The 16028-nt window shown below is 40.6% G+C and overlaps 5 protein-coding genes across 5 annotated transcripts; 3 read left to right on the top strand and 2 right to left on the bottom strand.

The window, feature by feature from the left end:
• Positions 1-2050: 2050 nt before the first annotated feature.
• On the bottom strand, positions 2051-4975 carry BCR41DRAFT_419156 (peptidase S8/S53 domain-containing protein; the record flags this gene model as incomplete). Its single annotated transcript, XM_022029714.1, has 4 exons — positions 3961-4975; positions 3239-3856; positions 2592-3173; positions 2051-2515 (listed from the first exon to the last, which is right to left on the bottom strand). The coding sequence occupies exons 1-4, from the start codon at positions 4765-4767 to the stop codon at positions 2051-2053; spliced, it is 2472 nt and encodes an 823-aa protein (XP_021885089.1). The 5' UTR covers positions 4768-4975.
• Positions 4976-5434: 459 nt separating this feature from the next.
• BCR41DRAFT_383807 (hypothetical protein) lies at positions 5435-6489 on the top strand (the record flags this gene model as incomplete). Its single annotated transcript, XM_022027501.1, has 4 exons — positions 5435-5471; positions 5787-5939; positions 5997-6034; positions 6235-6489. The coding sequence occupies 4 exons, from the start codon at positions 5435-5437 to the stop codon at positions 6487-6489; spliced, it is 483 nt and encodes a 160-aa protein (XP_021885090.1).
• Positions 6490-6958: 469 nt separating this feature from the next.
• BCR41DRAFT_392689 (hypothetical protein) lies at positions 6959-7399 on the top strand (the record flags this gene model as incomplete). Its single annotated transcript, XM_022028483.1, has 1 exon — positions 6959-7399. One exon carries the CDS (start codon positions 6959-6961, stop codon positions 7397-7399), a length of 441 nt encoding a protein of 146 aa, XP_021885091.1.
• Positions 7400-8165: 766 nt separating this feature from the next.
• On the bottom strand, positions 8166-11471 carry BCR41DRAFT_383808 (hypothetical protein). Its single transcript, XM_022027502.1, has 8 exons — positions 11201-11471; positions 10659-11086; positions 10501-10538; positions 9808-10366; positions 9463-9687; positions 9112-9296; positions 8560-8962; positions 8166-8454 (listed from the first exon to the last, which is right to left on the bottom strand). The coding sequence occupies exons 1-8, from the start codon at positions 11310-11312 to the stop codon at positions 8200-8202; spliced, it is 2205 nt and encodes a 734-aa protein (XP_021885092.1). The 5' UTR covers positions 11313-11471; the 3' UTR covers positions 8166-8199.
• Positions 11472-13849: 2378 nt separating this feature from the next.
• On the top strand, positions 13850-15831 carry BCR41DRAFT_332038 (HMGL-like-domain-containing protein). Its single transcript, XM_022021832.1, has 3 exons — positions 13850-14388; positions 14524-14825; positions 15143-15831. The coding sequence occupies exons 1-3, from the start codon at positions 14018-14020 to the stop codon at positions 15772-15774; spliced, it is 1305 nt and encodes a 434-aa protein (XP_021885093.1). The 5' UTR covers positions 13850-14017; the 3' UTR covers positions 15775-15831.
• Positions 15832-16028: the final 197 nt, after the last annotated feature.

The raw sequence follows: 16028 nt of genomic DNA on the forward strand, positions 1-16028 counted from the left end.
CTCAAAAAAACCCCCCTTTGCGGTCCACACATTTTATATTTTTGTTTTTCCCATCTTTCCTCCTTCATGAAGGCATCAGGACAACTGACTCGGGTTCTAAGTCTATCCTAGAAAATAATGACAATAAGAATAGTAATATGTCATTTGTTTATTCCTCCAACAAAGGTTGACCTTTTATTTTTTTTTTTTAAAAAAAAAAAAAAAAAAAAAAAAATTCTTTTCATAAAGTGGGAATAAGGAAAATGATTGCCAAGCTTCTATACACCAAACCATTTCTTTTTCGACCTTACAACTTTGTTGTGAGTTCCTAGCATAATATTGATTCTTACAGTATTTCAGCATTGTATTTGCTGTAGTTGTCTTGGTCAGTGCAAGTACAGATGTCTGTTTTTATTTTTTTTTCTTTTCTTGAAAATCTTTAAGTAAGCACTTGGCTTCCTGCAATTGTGATGGATAATGATAATCCCAGTGAAGAGCAATTCGGTAAATGTAATCTTCTATGCTACAATGCAATGGTAAAATTAAACTGCGGGGATGGGCTAGGGATTAAAATTGGATGCCCTCAGGCGCATCAGGAAACATAGCGCGTTGTTCATAATCTGAATGAGTTAAGGAAGTAATCCAACACCTGAGTGTAAAATGTTTTTTTTTATTGGTTCATCTGTTCCGCTTCATCTACTTCTACCCGCTTCTTCAGCTTCCTTACCGACCCTGATATGCTTGCATAACTATGATGTTGACTTCGCAGAAAGTTGGAGGTCATGTCAATGCGTTATAATATATATCTATATACTCTATATATTAAAAAAAGACGAAAAAATTAGGTGTCTGCGAAATTAGGTGACTGCCTTCGGGTACCATAAATAAGCAACAGCTTGAGCATTCACTCATCTGTGGGTAACAAGAATCTGGGTGGCAAGGATCTCATTTAATTGGAGAATGGGTATCCAGTATAGAGTGATTGGATATTGGCTGTTTTACCAAGAGTCAAAATGTGATTCCCTTTACTCCATGTGACACAGCCCTTATTTTGAAACTTTAAATTAGCATCCACTCTGCACTGTAGATTTGTTTTACTGTTCTAATTCCTCAACACACCTTATTCTGAGTCCCTGCTTTAATTTTCCTCAGACCTTTTTTTTCATTGCTTTCGTTTATTTTATCTGCTAAAAAAAAAAAAAAAAAAAAAAAAAAAGCCTGCCAAACGTTTTACACGTTCGTCGTCGGCTGCATCTCCCAGAAGCCAGTTGCCTACCAAGCGCCCTCGCTCTATTTATGGTGACTCGAACCACTCGGAAGCCGTTTCTCCGTCGGACAGCTTCACATCAGAGTTATGCAGACGCCAACTTCCAATCAAGCCAGCCTTCGCCATGGCCATCTCTACGTTGCTTTATCGCGGTGTACTGACCCAAACAATCTTAAGGTGCTGGTCGGGAATGGAAAGGTAGAAGATAAGCCTGGGATATACACCCAAACATTGTCTTCAAGGGTGCTTTGTAGTCACAATATCTTTGGTCTTCAGGTGTTCTGTCGCTTCTTCATCTCCAAGTCATTCACGTCGACTTTCAGCTCATCTCCATTGTTATTCTATCTGATATTATTTCGCCAGATGTGTATTTTACTTTGTATTTTATTTTATATTTTACTTTGTATTTTATTTTATATTTTACTTTGTATTTTATTTTATATTTTACTTTGTATTTTATTTTATATTTTACTTTGTATTTTATTTTATATTTTACTTTATATTTTTTTTGGTACGATAATGATAACCTATTATGTTGTTCTCGCAAAATAATTTATTGAGTTTTTTTACGAGGCAAGAGCAGGCCGTGGCGAAGCCACGGTCTCCGGCTCGTGTCCTTTATTCCAACAACATATGACTGTTGATGATTGTGAATGCATTGAATTCATGTATATTTTCTCTTTATTTGTGTACAATAGATGCAAATATATATACAATGTAGGTGGATACAGTAAAGAAGATACAATAATAAACACATAAATCTATTCACTTCTCTCTCTCTTTTCTCGCCTTCGCGGTTCCCCCTTAGATCTGGACTTTACCAATCTCGAACACTTCATAGTCTTTAGGGTATACGCCCTTAGTCAACTTCCTCTGAGAAGCAACAACAATTCTATAGACACCAGCAGGTAATTTGACAGGCACCGTTGAGGTCTTGGACTCCATAACCTGGCCTTCCCATATTCTCGGCGTAAAGACAAGATTACCTTGATCATCTACCATCTTATGCCTACCCAAGGGGCCGTAAGCTGTACCAGTCTTCGAGCTAAGGTACCCTCTGAAGACATTCTGGGAGTCATAGATACGGATCTCCCCTGAAGGCGTATGCGAGCCCAGACGAGTCAAGGCCACAGGCTTCATGGACGTGAGGTCAAAGAGATAGTCGCCTTTTTTCGAGACATCGGTCAGGTTACCAGTCGCGACATCCAAAGCACTCAAGGCCGGGAACCCAAGGCTAGTATCCATGATTGGGACCTGAGAAACATCTCCCTTGAGGCCGATATAAGGAATGCTGATAGGAATACCGTCCTTGGACGTAGGGGTCGCAGTGAGGTAACCAGAGTACAATGGGAATTGAGAGCTCTTCCCCGGCAGCAGGCTCGCGGAATCGAATAGTGACGGTTGCAGACCTGCCTGCTGGAATCCTGACCGACGTGGTCGAAAATGTGACGGATGCATAGTCAGCCTCAAGGACTGGCTGTAGCAGAGGGAATGTATTGTTTCCTGGGTACGAGTTGAGGGCATCAGCTGGTACATGCGATAAAGTGTAAGTCTCTGTACCCTTGCCATGGTTGCTAAGAGTAATCTGGACTGTTCTTTGGAGATGGTTTGTGTCCAGAAGGTCTATGTGATCCGGTGTAATGGAGGATGTGGCAGTAAGGGCATTAAATACATTGAGCAGACCAGCACCTTGCTTTGCAGCCGAAGTGTAAGTGTTTGTGATCGGATCCTTGAAGAAAGTAGCTGTGTTCTTGAAGACCTTGCGAACATCATCACCACGTGGTTTGGTTTTCTTTGCTTGAATGTAGAGAGCATGTGCGCCGGCGAAGTAAGGTGCAGCCATAGAGGTACCAGACATGACTTTGTATCCCCCCAATTTGAGAGGGAAAGCCGATAAGATGTTCCCACCAGGAGCCGAAACATCGGGCTTGGATCGTAGATCACCATCCACACCAAGGGAAGAGAAGCTTGATGGTCGACCGCCGCCTCGACCCAGAAGCTGGCTGGTGTCTTACTCCAAGTGAGCCTGTGTTGAGAGTCTTGTTTGTAAGCGGCGATCAGCTCTGTGCCGGTCTTGTGTTCAATGGATGCCATAGGGAACTCCGGGATGCCACCGACGCCTCCCAAGCCAAAAGGGATGGTCTGAATTAGAATGCCAGCTGCACCAGCCTCTTTGGCGATCGTACCGCGGTCACCAGACTTGCAGCGGGCGAGATCTCCGAGGACGAGGACAACCTTCCCCTTGACATTTAAGCCTCCGTATGCGTCCGCGTTGCATCCGTCCGCAAGTGTACCGTTCTGATGGAGCACAGGGACTAAAGTGGCAGAAATAGGGAGGTTGATGGCCTTGCCATAGGCATCTGAAGGCACATAAGAGTATCTACCTCCAGCGTATGTGAAGTAAGCATAAGTACCAACAATGTTATCAAAGGAGCCCACAGAAGTAGAGAGATCACCAAGGCTTGAGTCTGAGACCATCCAGACACCATGTTCTCCATCGTTACCAGCTGCTACAATAATGGCCATTCCTCTAGCAATCAGTTTATCGCCAAGCACAGCTGGTGGATTACTTTTGAAAGCCGATCCTCCGCCTAAGGACATGTTGATCAGCTATGATATGACAAAAAAAAAAAAAGGTTTGTTTGTATTTGTTTGTATTTGTTTGTATTTGTTTGTGTCACAAAAATGTATGCAACTTTTTTTTTCCAACCTACATCCATACCGTCGTGGTATGCGCGCTCCATTGCAGCCATGATTAGATCATCTGTGGTACTACCTGTACACCCAAAGATACGATACGCGCCCAAAGTCGCCTCAGGTGCCACGCCTACAAATGGCTGTGGAGGCTTAAGGCTGGACTTGATGTTCAGAGCATCCGCTCCAATAATACCTGCAACATGTGTGCCATGGCCTTGGCAGTCCATAGGATTTGGCCCAGGCGTAGGCTCGTTGCCACCATTGTACTCATCCCCTACAAAATCCCATCCATACGCAATACGGCAGTTCTTCCCAAAGCACCCCTTGGTGGCACCACGGCCTGCGAAGGCTGGGTGGTTGTAATCGATGCCAGTATCGATCACCCCAATTTTGACGCCTCTACCTGTCAGCTTCAGCTTACGGTGGACAATATCAACGCCTGTCATAGAGTGGTAGGAGGCTGCTGCAGGGTCCGTAGCATTGATGGCAGAAGGGCGAGGCTTTGGAATTGAGTATAAGCGGATCGGCCAGACATTTTTGATAGTGGGAATGACTGCTAAATCGTTGCCATCATGGGCTGAGAGGACAGAAATGGCTACACCATTGAAGATACCATACTCATTCCTGACCTCATAGGAAACTTGATGATCATCTAAGGATGAGTAGGCGTTAGAGTGCATGACTCCATCCTCATACTCAATGATGAAGCCGCGAGCAACGGTTGTGTCTAATGGTGATGACATAGGATCAAAGTCGTGATATGTCCCAGCAGAGACGAGAGCCACAGCTGTGAGCATCGAGACAATAGTGTTGAGGGTCTTCATTTCTCCAGGCTAAGTAATATCTGGATTGATGATTGAGTGGCGAAATGTGTGCACTAAAAAATAACGGCCTCTCTAATTGAGGTCTTCTCTAATGATAAAGGTAAAGGGTAAAGTGATGATAAAGGAGTCGATAGCGGTAATTGAATAGATGACGAAGTTAGGACAAGAATATGAAGATCAGAAACAAGTCGATCGGAGTAGAAGGAAATGATAAGTTGAATGAAAATATGAGAGAGAAACAAGGTCCTTTTTATATCTGATCTGTGGGTGCGTGCGCAAGTGGCTGTGTAACAAGCCAGAACTCCGAATCTAAAAAAAAAATGCATTCGAAAGACGAGGCGCAAATCATGCTGCATCCAACGGACTACCGAAAATCAGAATTCTAAACGTTAAACATTACATTTTCGAGGCCAGGTACATCAACTTATGGCACTCCATTTGTTCTGAGTACTGATTTCATTTGTTGGGCGTGTTTCATTTCATTAGACACACTACAGGGCTTGGTATTCCCAAGGAAGAAATGATTAGGGCAATAAGCAGCCTATAATTAATGATGACCGAAATGAACAACATCCTGTCATTTATAAGGTCTTTACCATTGACAGTGTGGGTTTTTTTTGTTGTTGCCATGAAACCGTATTTGAATTGGTAGGCTAATAAAGCTCAAATGCAGCTACGTACATCCCAAGCCTCATATAAGCATAGTAAGTTTTTGATGTTTTGGATGTACCAGTTACTGTGAGCTTGATAAGTACCATTGTTCCCTTCATGAAGCCCACTGCAATGCTTTTCCCTCAGCCTTTTATCTTACAATGAGAACTACCTTTGAACAGAGCCTCTATTTAATTTCTGCCATTGAAACTCTTGTTGCTGTTATCTCATACCTGCTTTAGAATTCTTATATGGTTCACCGCTAGGTATTTACTTCCCTGCCTTCGTCCCGTCTAAATTAACTAAAAGATACCTTTCTCCTTAGTTTATCGCTCATTTTGTCTTCTACTGATGAAAATACTGCAGAGCTTGGAAGATGATCCTGTCTATACTGAACCTGATGCTTTACTATACCTTTATTCGCTTTAAGAGACGCGATGCAGTCCTGCCTTTCATGAGCGAAAAACATAGGAGTTCTTTTTATTTATTATCTATCTCTATTTTCCGTGGTGCTGGAGAAAGTAAGCGCTAAAGGAGCCGACTTTCTCGATAACTGTGTATTAATTAAGATGCTTGAGACAGCATCAATGGCATTCGAGTTCAGAACCTATTCCAAGTAAGGCAGGCTTTGGCCATGATATCTACAAACTGGTTTCTGGAAAGTGAGCTAACCAATTAGATATTAGCTCGATTGCAGCGTGTGCAACGAACGCTGTAAGCACGTTTTTAACATCTTAAGCACGACAACACTTCTTCTAGCGCAGCGGATTAGAACTCTTTTTTTTAGCTAGGAACACATTGGGCTGGGGACTTTAGTTGGAGAGATCTGATTTGGCGCAAGGTTCAGATCTTTCTGTACAAATGTGCGTGCAAATGTCCACAGATGGTCCACAGGACAATATGTCTATGAAATTTATATACATTGTCACTGAGAGACATTCCAGCACAGAAGTAAGATCTCCAAAAGGTGGCAGTGCGAACTTTAAATTGGCTGAGTATGTTTTCACCAAAAGTGCGAGACGAGTGGCTGCAAAGCTTTGTTTGGAGACAAGAATAGGAATTGAGTTTTGAATGTTAATTACAAATAAAAACTTGTGATAGATGCATTATACTGAATAAACAAAACATGCGAACTCCAGGGCACTCCATTTTAAATGTCTTGGTGAAGATAATGGCCGCAGAGTCCATGCCTGGCCTCTTCACTGCCACAACCCATCAGAAAGGCTCTCTTTTTTGCTGAATCTTTGATGACAGAGTCAACGCACTTTTCTACCAACGCTTATTGTTTTGATTTCCGCTGTTTTGGGATTAAGGTACCAAATAAGGAAGCCAATGACGATCGGCCACAGCACTGCCATCCGCACTCTTTCATATAAGCACAGCTCGTATTCTACCCTCTTTGATTTTCGCCATCAGTATTCTACAAGAGCTGCTCAGCTACTCACCACTTCTCCTCTTACCTTTATTTATTACGAAAACATTCTTTATATGCCCCTATTCCTATTAAATCTCCATTCTGAAAAAGTCTAAACGCATAATCATGGTTGTACTATCACTCCGTAATCTGATCCTGTCAGTATCCCTGGCTACGTTCGCTACTCTGACACCATTTTCTAATGCTGCACCTACGCCTCCAGTACCTCAAGTGGATGCCTGTGGGGTGCTTGGTTTTATGAACAGCTCATCAATCACTTACGACGATGTCTCTGCTTGCTATAAAGCCATTCCATATGATCCAGTGGTGGCAAGTGCGACCTTGAAGACACTTCATGCCTTCTTCAATGATAACTATGTCTTCTGTGATTCAGCATTGACCCCAGATCTGAAGGTACCCTTCTCCTGCCCCCCTGTGGACATTGTCAAGGAGTTTGAGCGGATTGGGCAGACAAAGTACACTGGTGACTACAGCTTTCACTTAGATGTCTCTAGGGCTATTAATGGACTCTATGATACCCACGCTAGTTATAACAGTAAGCTCTAAAAAAAAAAAAAAAAAAAAAAAAAAGATAACATTTGTAAATTGCTAATTTCCTCCTTCATGGTATAAACGTAATATACAGCTTCAGCTCTGATCGGGACGCGTAAATGTGGGGAAACTACGGGAGCAGATGAAAAAAAATATTCAAGCTGTTCTTTCTATCCTTTGATCCGAGCGGTAATCCATCTGTTTAGCTCTTCTTTTGGGTATTGAGTTCGACATGGTCATAACTTTTTTTTTTTTTTTTTTTTTTTTTTTTTGTGAAGAAAACATTTTAATCATCAAGTGAATAGAAAGGAGTAGATCAGAGATCGGGTGCAATGTCGTTCGTCAATGCCGAGCTTTAAGGAGACACATGTAAGAAGAGTCTATACAGTATTTTTTATTATTTTTTATTTGGACCCAATTTCTTCTCTTCCTTCTCTCTTTGCCGTCCACGACAGTAGCATCAAGCATCGAGGTAGCTTACTTTTAGGGGTATATGTATTTGCTCTTTTATTTTTATTTTATTATATTTTACTTTTTTTATATTCCTCTTTCCGAACATTGAAAAAACGTTTGTTACTTTATCATTCTCTTAGACTAGGAACCCCATACAAATGTGAAATTTGCCGAAGAAAGCATTCCGCTTACGCAGAACAGATGTGTATGCGTTGCCTGTCTCTTAAACAGGTCCATCGGTTTTTTGATCACGGTGCTCGGCAGCTTTTTTTTTTCAGAGTGCAACATAGACTAGGTTTTTTTTTTTTTTTTTTTGTTTTTTTTTTTTGTTTGTTTATTTGTCAGTTGCCTTTGTTTCTTCACTATTGATGCCCATCATCCATCTTCCCATCAGGGAAACGATCACTAACAACGCCTAAATGCAAGATACGACATCCACTCTGGCAGACTGGGTCCACAGACTTGCCCACAACAATACCGTCCTCAGGCGCATAATACCGATGCTCCTCCTCGCCAAAGATGTTATACAACGTCGCGATCAACTCACCCTTGCGCACCCATGTGTTCACGTCCGGCAACACATTTAGAATTCCACCATCCTTGGTGAAGATCCAATACTAGTAGGAGCAATAGTATTGAGCAATGATAGACCGTAAGTTATCACAAATAAAATAAAAAAAAGATTTGTTTTTTTTTTTTTTCTTTTTCTTTTTGGTGCTTACACTTTTGGCGCAGACAACGGGGTCATAATCCGGGGCTTCATGTTCGTCCTCAATCATCTTGAGATGGCCCAAGATATTGGTCACACCCAGGATCGCACTCTTTACAAATCGCTTCTGGAACCTTGCAGGGTCTCCGATCTCGACTGTAATGGCCGGAATATTATATTCCTGCATCGCTGCTCCGCGCAATGATCCATCTGGTGATGTATTATGCACAATGATCTGAGGGTTCTGTAACCGGGCCATGTGACGTGTTGTTGGGTTTTGCATATTTGCTCGAACATACAACGAGTTTACACGACCCTTGGATGCAGTGTGAAGGTCGATCAGGTGAGTGAAATGACGAATAACTCGAGTCATCAGATTGTACGAGTATACTTGCGATGTCGATCCATTCTTCTTGCTGTAACAGCCATAATGAGAGTAATAGTGTTATTGTTGTTGTTTTCCTCAAAGGCTCATATAACAGAGCAATCATCAACCAGATCATAACTGGCTCTTTTTTTTTTTTAAAAAAAAAAAAAAAAAAAAAAAAAAAAAAAAAAGGCTTACCCTGGCATTACTCGATTGAGATCAATGCCATCACTAAACCCACGTTGACCAAGCAAGTATCCAGGAACATTTGCAACAGGCACAGCAACCACAATTCCGTGGAGAGCCTGGCATTGAATTTCATGAAGTACAAGTCGATGCGTCAAAGGAATTCCATTCAGCTCGTTGCCATGTAGAGCTGCGGTCTATTTGCGAAAATAATAAGAACATATATTGATAGATAAAATAGTATGGTTTTAATAAATGGTACAATTCCCAACCTTCTTGCCACCCTTGGCCTGATCAATCAAAGTATCAAGAAAAAGAAAAAGAAAAAGAAAAAAAGACTGGTTATACACATATTATACATACCAGGCCCACAACAGGTCCAGGACGGACTCCTTTGGCAACAATGACAGGTATTTTGATAGGACTGCTCATTGCGTCTTGCGCAAGCATGATCCAAAGACGTGTCAAGCGGCCAGAAGGAAGACTATTTAAATCTAGATCTTCCAGTACAGGATAATCTTTGGGATCAAGGTTTAATTGCATCGGTGACACTCGTTCAGCTACCACAGGCGCACGTTTTCTCCATAGCTAACCAGTCACCAGTAAAGAAGAAAAAAGATGTTAGTAGATGTGCATATGAAGCTATTTGTCTTCATAAAAACAAAAACTGCTATGCAAGCAGTCATTCTTTTTGCGTCATATGCTTACTGTTCTGGCTTCAGCCAACAAATGTTCGTCCTTCTCACTCTTTGCAAATGTCCTCTCTGTCACCATCTTCCAAAACTCAAGGCTCAAAGTCGAGACTCCATCAATGTAATTATAATAAAAGATACTCTTGGAGTTAGTTTGAGGTGAATTTACATTGCGAATAAAGTCCTGTGCATAGAGGCTGGATGCTGGCTCGGGATAGTTACGAGGTAAATAGATCGTGGGTGTGCTTCGACCATGGCCTTGAATACCAAGAGCATTGATCATGGTCAAAGATGAAGCAAGGTCAGAATCCGCTTGTGGTGTAGTAGGATAAGCAATCGCATTAGGTGAATCAGACTGATGTTTCCTTAACAAGCCACTGCCACCACCATTGACAGGGGTATGGATGGCAGAAGAGTCTGGTGATGATGACAACGCTTGACCTGGCGCTGCTACGTTACAACTACGGTAATGTTTGTCAAACTTTTTGATGATCTTTTTGAAGCCAGTAATATTGGTCTGGCTGAACTCACGGAGGTATTCTAGGTTAAGAATTAGGACAGTAAGATCGCTGCGCCTAAAGTTTCCATTCCAAAAAAAAAAAAAAAAAAAAAAAAAAATTAAGTGTCAATGACGTTAATTGAATAATATGTTCGATATGTAACTGCTTTTTTTTCTGTTCGTTATGGTCACAACTATTATAACGCTTACCAATGCTTTAGCTCCGCTGGTGTAAAGTTGGATCGCCACTAATAAAAAATAAACATAAAACCAAAAAGAAAATCAGATAAGAGAGAACTTGGTAAAAGTGAAAGAGAAAAAAAAAAAAAAAAAAAAAAAAAAAAAGAAAAAGAAAAAGATTCACATACGCTTGCATTCAATCGGTCCAGACTAACAGACGCAACACGTTCTTGGGCGTCATAGCGCGCATTGACTTTTTCTAGCTCCGCCCAGAGCAAGGCCTTGAATCCATCAACAATAGCATTCAAGCTTGCCTCTTGGGTCTTTGCATTCGCATTCTTCTCATTTCTGATGGTTTGATTCTGTATCTTTGCAAGATCAATTGTTCCTTTAGCTGCCAATGCTTCCTGGTTGGAGTGTTCTCCTTGATTTTTGGCCTCAGTTGCAGGGCTGGCATAACCCACTTCCAAAGCTGCGTCTGCATTAGAATCCGAGCCGTCAATGGCTGTTGTTGATCTAGGTTTTGATTCAGTAGTGGCAGTAGAGTCATCCTGATCACTCTGACCCGGTTTTTCCTGATCTTCATGATCCACGCTCTCTAATGACTCTAATGGCCCTGATAAACAGAAGTAGATCCACAAACTTGATTAACTTCTTTTTTTTTTTTTTTTTTTTTTTTTTTTTGTTTGTTTGCTTTGTAATCATTATTAATTTGATATGATTCCTTTACCAGCCAAATCCCTAAAAGATGTTTTGATGTATTGCTTCAAAGACTTGTAATCAATGTAATAAGGAGCCCAACTAGGAATACTCCTAAGACCAAGTTGTTTTGCAAACTTCATTCTTGCTTATTTGCTTTTAAAAATAAAATAAATATCTAGCTATGATCTAAGCGTGTGGCTGTGACAGCTGCTAAAAAGTCGAGAAGTGAAATTGAATGTACAGAATGTACAGAATGTGCAGAATGCACAAGCAGTAATGACAGAATTATAAAAAAAAAAAAAAAAAAAAAAAAAAAGAATGCCCTTCAACAACAACTCGGTGCAAGTAAGGGATGTAAAAAAAGTGTGAAAAGGAAAAAGAAAAAAAGGAAAGAAAAAGAAAGGAGAACAAGGAGAAGAAGAAAGGAGAGATAATAAAAAAGGGAATGACACGCCACTTCTGACACCTTTACTTTACTTCACTGACGCGAAAAAGAAAAAAGAAGAAAAAATAGTGGTTGCATAAATCCCCCTCTCTTTGCATTGTCAGTATCCCCACTTCCCCTTTTTTTTTGTTGATCTGGACATTTGGAGGTTGATATGCTGCACAGGTACACATGCAGAAACACATTACATTCATTGGCACACACAACCTTAAGACAAAAGAAGTCTTAATGATTATGAATCATCCTTCACTCCCTCTTTTCTTCCTCTCACTTGATCTTCTTCAACATCAACACCAACATCGGCATCAACAAAAAAGTTATCAGATAGCAAGTAGGATGTAGAGAATTAACCGATCCAATACAAATGATCTTTCTTTTTTAAACCCTTTATCAATTGAACTCGAAAGAAAGGTCTTTATATATGTATATTTGGTCATCACTAAAAAGAGGTCCCATTGCTGTTCACTTTTTAAAAGAAAGGAAGTCGAAAGAAGGGGGAAACTGGTTTTTTTTTTTATTTATTTTTCGCTGTGCCAATGTAAATGTACGGATGTGAAGCGTATTTGTTTCAAAAATAATAATCATATCAGCGTGCTCAATGAAGAAACGTGTTCTGGATTCTGCATCCTGGCCCTAGAGAATTTTTTAGTGCACGTGATGGCTCTCTCTCTCTTTGGGGATGTTATTTGACTTTTAATAAAAAGACTCGGTATCCATGTCCATATGCCTTATTATTAATACCTAGGCTTAAGTAGGAAGATTCGGCTGCTTATCATGACTCCTACGTAGTGTGTAGTGTATATGCGATCGGAATAAGCAAGACCGCAAACCTCAACATACAACTTGTATGGCAGCCAGTGAAAGAAGAAAAAAAAAAAGAATGAAGGTTTAATCGAGCTTTATAGGTTGGTATACCATAATAGAGTGCAAATAGAAAAGTCCTCATGCCTTTTTTCTTTATTGTTATAATTACTACGGGTTGTATGTAGGATGTATAATACATGTAGGGCGGGAATGAAAAGCACCACGACCTCGAGAGAAAGGGCAACAATTGATAGTCCAGAGAGAGAAAGAAGGCGCCATCCAATCAAAGACACGATAGATTGATTAAAGACTAAAGTGACTGCATCTGATGGGCAAAGCAAAAAAAAGAAAAAAAAAAAAAAAAAAGTGTACAGAGCGATCGATATGCATGTGTACATATATTGTTCTCCACTTCAAATTCAGGTCGTAACTGCTTTAACATTGGTACATACACTTTTTATCTTTTAGAATGGATCGGCATGGGTCTAATGTTTCCATGAAGAGACATAGCCGTGTATATAAAATGGATCCGTACATATATGCCGGAATACTTTATTAAAAATATAGTAATACAGTGGAATCTTCGGAGTTGGGTTGAGCATTGTGGGGAGAAGAACACACGGACAAGGACAGGGGCAAGGGGTATAGGAACGCAACCCAGCAACTCAAAAAGAGGAAAGAATGAAAAAAAAAAAAAAAAAAAAAAAAGATTTACAATCGATTGAAGGATCGATGATAAAACATATATAAAAACAAAAAAAGAACGAAAAAGAATACATACGTGGCTGTGAGAACAAAAGGGATTGACTTTAACAATGCATGAATATGATGATATGCAGCAACGTTGGAGGAAGTGTGTGTGTGCAAGGACCCTTTTTGATGAACTTTTTTTTTTTTTTTCTTTATCACATCTCGACTTTTTTTATGCAAATAAAACATTAAGGTATCATGCTGATCATTTCTGTATGAACTCATGTCTGTGTGCTTGCAAGTGCGGGGGAATTTCTATCACACTTTATTTTAGACAAGATTGTCACAAAAAGATAATTTCTGATCAGTCCAATCATGTGCCTATCCATCCTCGTGCTAGACCCATGTAAAAACCAATCTTCCAGTTAAAGATCCCATCGCATATCATATCTCTCCATCTCTTCCTGTAGAAAACACACATAGACATTTTCCTCATATCCCAAACCACTGATGAGCACTTTGATTCATCGCTGACAGAATCCATATACACATTCACTAACACATTTCCAACATGCACCATACGCCATAGAAAATAGATAGTAGATAATAGATAATAATAAAAAGAAATAACACTGTCCTTATTTTCTTTTTCTTTTTCCTTGTATAAATACCCTTCACTTTTCCTCTCTTTTTTTCCTTCCTACTTCACTTTTCTCTCTCTCTCTCTCCTTTCCTCGCCTGCTGTTCGTCAGTTTTTATCACCACCCTCATTTTTATCTAATACCAACATTGCAATAACAAAGCGTTTTTGGACTTTTCCATTACCAAATAAAAACCTTCGCCTACCAACACCGTATCACATTTCATTACCCTACCTTACTTTTATTTAAATAATATCCTTCCAACATGCCTCCACACGCCAACTCAATCCCCAACGTCTCCTCCAGCCCATATGCTCCCAAGTTCACAGACTCGCTCTCCCGTCTGACAAATTGGTCCATCATTGAATCTACATTGCGGGAGGGTGAACAATTCGCAAACGCCTTCTTTGACACCGCAAAGAAGATTGAGATTGCCAAGGCCTTGGATGATTTCGGTGTCGAATACATTGAACTCACCTCCCCTGCTGCCTCTGAACAATCCCGCCAGGACTGTATTGCCATCGCCAACTTGGGTCTCAAGGCCAAGATCTTGACCCATGTTCGCTGCCACATGGACGATGCTCGCATCGCCTGCGAGACTGGTGTAGATGGTCTTGATATCGTCATTGGTACTAGGTAAAGTTGCACTTGAAAAAAAAAAAAAAAAAAAAAAAAAAAAAAACGATCCTCTCACTTATTTCTTAACTGACCTTTCTTTTTTTTTTTTTTTCTTTTTCTTTTTCTTTTTCTTTTTCGCCCTTGTAATAATAGCTCCTACCTCCGTGAGTTCAGCCACGGAAAGGATATGGAGCGCATCATCAAGGATGCGACCGAGGTCATCAACTTTGTAAAGTCTAAGGGTTTGGAAGTCCGTTTCTCATCCGAGGATTCTTTCCGCTCAGATTTGGTCGATCTCTTGAACCTTTACAAGGCTGTTGACCAGCTCGGCGTTAACCGTGTTGGTATTGCTGATACAGTCGGTTGCGCCAACCCTCGTCAGGTCTATGACCTTGTCAAGACCCTCCGTTCCGTCTTGAAGCCTACCACTGACATTGAATGTCACTTCCATAATGGTAATAACCTTCAAACAAACGAACAAAAAAAAAAAAAAAAAAAAAAAAAAGCTCACAAAAAAAGATCTTCATGCATATCCTGTATTTTTATGTCTTCCATGTCCCCCCAAATCCATGTATCCACATCCATATCTATATCCATCGCGATATGTAGTCTATATAAAAAAAGAGTCACATTTATATTATCGGACACGTACACCGAGATCGGCAAAAAATCCATCAGTGAGGAATCACACGTAATCCCACGACTACAACATCTTACTGTTTTAGAACTTGACTGCTAACTTTAAATTATTTTCGATTTTTTAATAATTTAGACACTGGATGCGCCACTGCTAATGCATATGCTGCCTTGGAGGCTGGTGCTACACACATCGATACCTCAGTTTTGGGAATCGGTGAACGCAATGGCATCACACCCATCGGAAATTTGATCGCCCGTATGTACACCGTTGATCCAGACTACGTTGCTTCCAAGTATAAGCTCACCCAGCTTCGTGATCTCGAAAACTTGATTGCAGATGCTGTCGAGATCCAAGTCCCCTTCAACAACTGCATCACCGGTTACTGTGCCTTCACCCACAAGGCCGGTATCCATGCCAAGGCCATCCTCAACAACCCTGCCACCTACGAGATCCTCAAGCCTGAAGTCTTTGGCATGACTCGTTATGTCTCCATCGGTCATCGTCTCACAGGTTGGAACGCTGTCAAGAACCGTGCCGAACAGCTTGGATTGGCCCTGTCTGATGATGAACTCAAGGCCATCACTGGCAAGATCAAGCAGTTGGCTGATATTAAGAACCAAAGCATGGAAGATGTCGATGGTCTTTTAAGAAATTTCCATGCCTACAAGGTTGCTGGTGATCACTCGGCCATTCAGAAGCTCTTGGTCGTTGAGCAGGCTGATGCTAGCCCTACCCCAGCACCTATTGAAGTAGCAGTCAACTAAACATAAAATAACCACCTCACGCATTTGTAAAAGCACTCACATATCAACCATACCTGCATATTCATCTTTCTCCTCTCTTTTCAACGCAAAAACCAAAACTGGAACCAAAACAAACCAAAAAGTTAAATAAAAATAAAAAAAAAAGAGTGATAGTATAATATCGCTCATTGTACAGTAAAAAAAAAAAAAAGTGCAATGGTCAAGATTGATAGCAACATAAATACACGTATACAATTCCTTTCTTTGCTTATTAT

This window comes from Lobosporangium transversale (assembly GCF_002105155.1).
Source record: "Lobosporangium transversale strain NRRL 3116 chromosome Unknown BCR41scaffold_4, whole genome shotgun sequence".
NCBI classification, from domain to species: domain Eukaryota; kingdom Fungi; phylum Mortierellomycota; class Mortierellomycetes; order Mortierellales; family Mortierellaceae; genus Lobosporangium; species Lobosporangium transversale.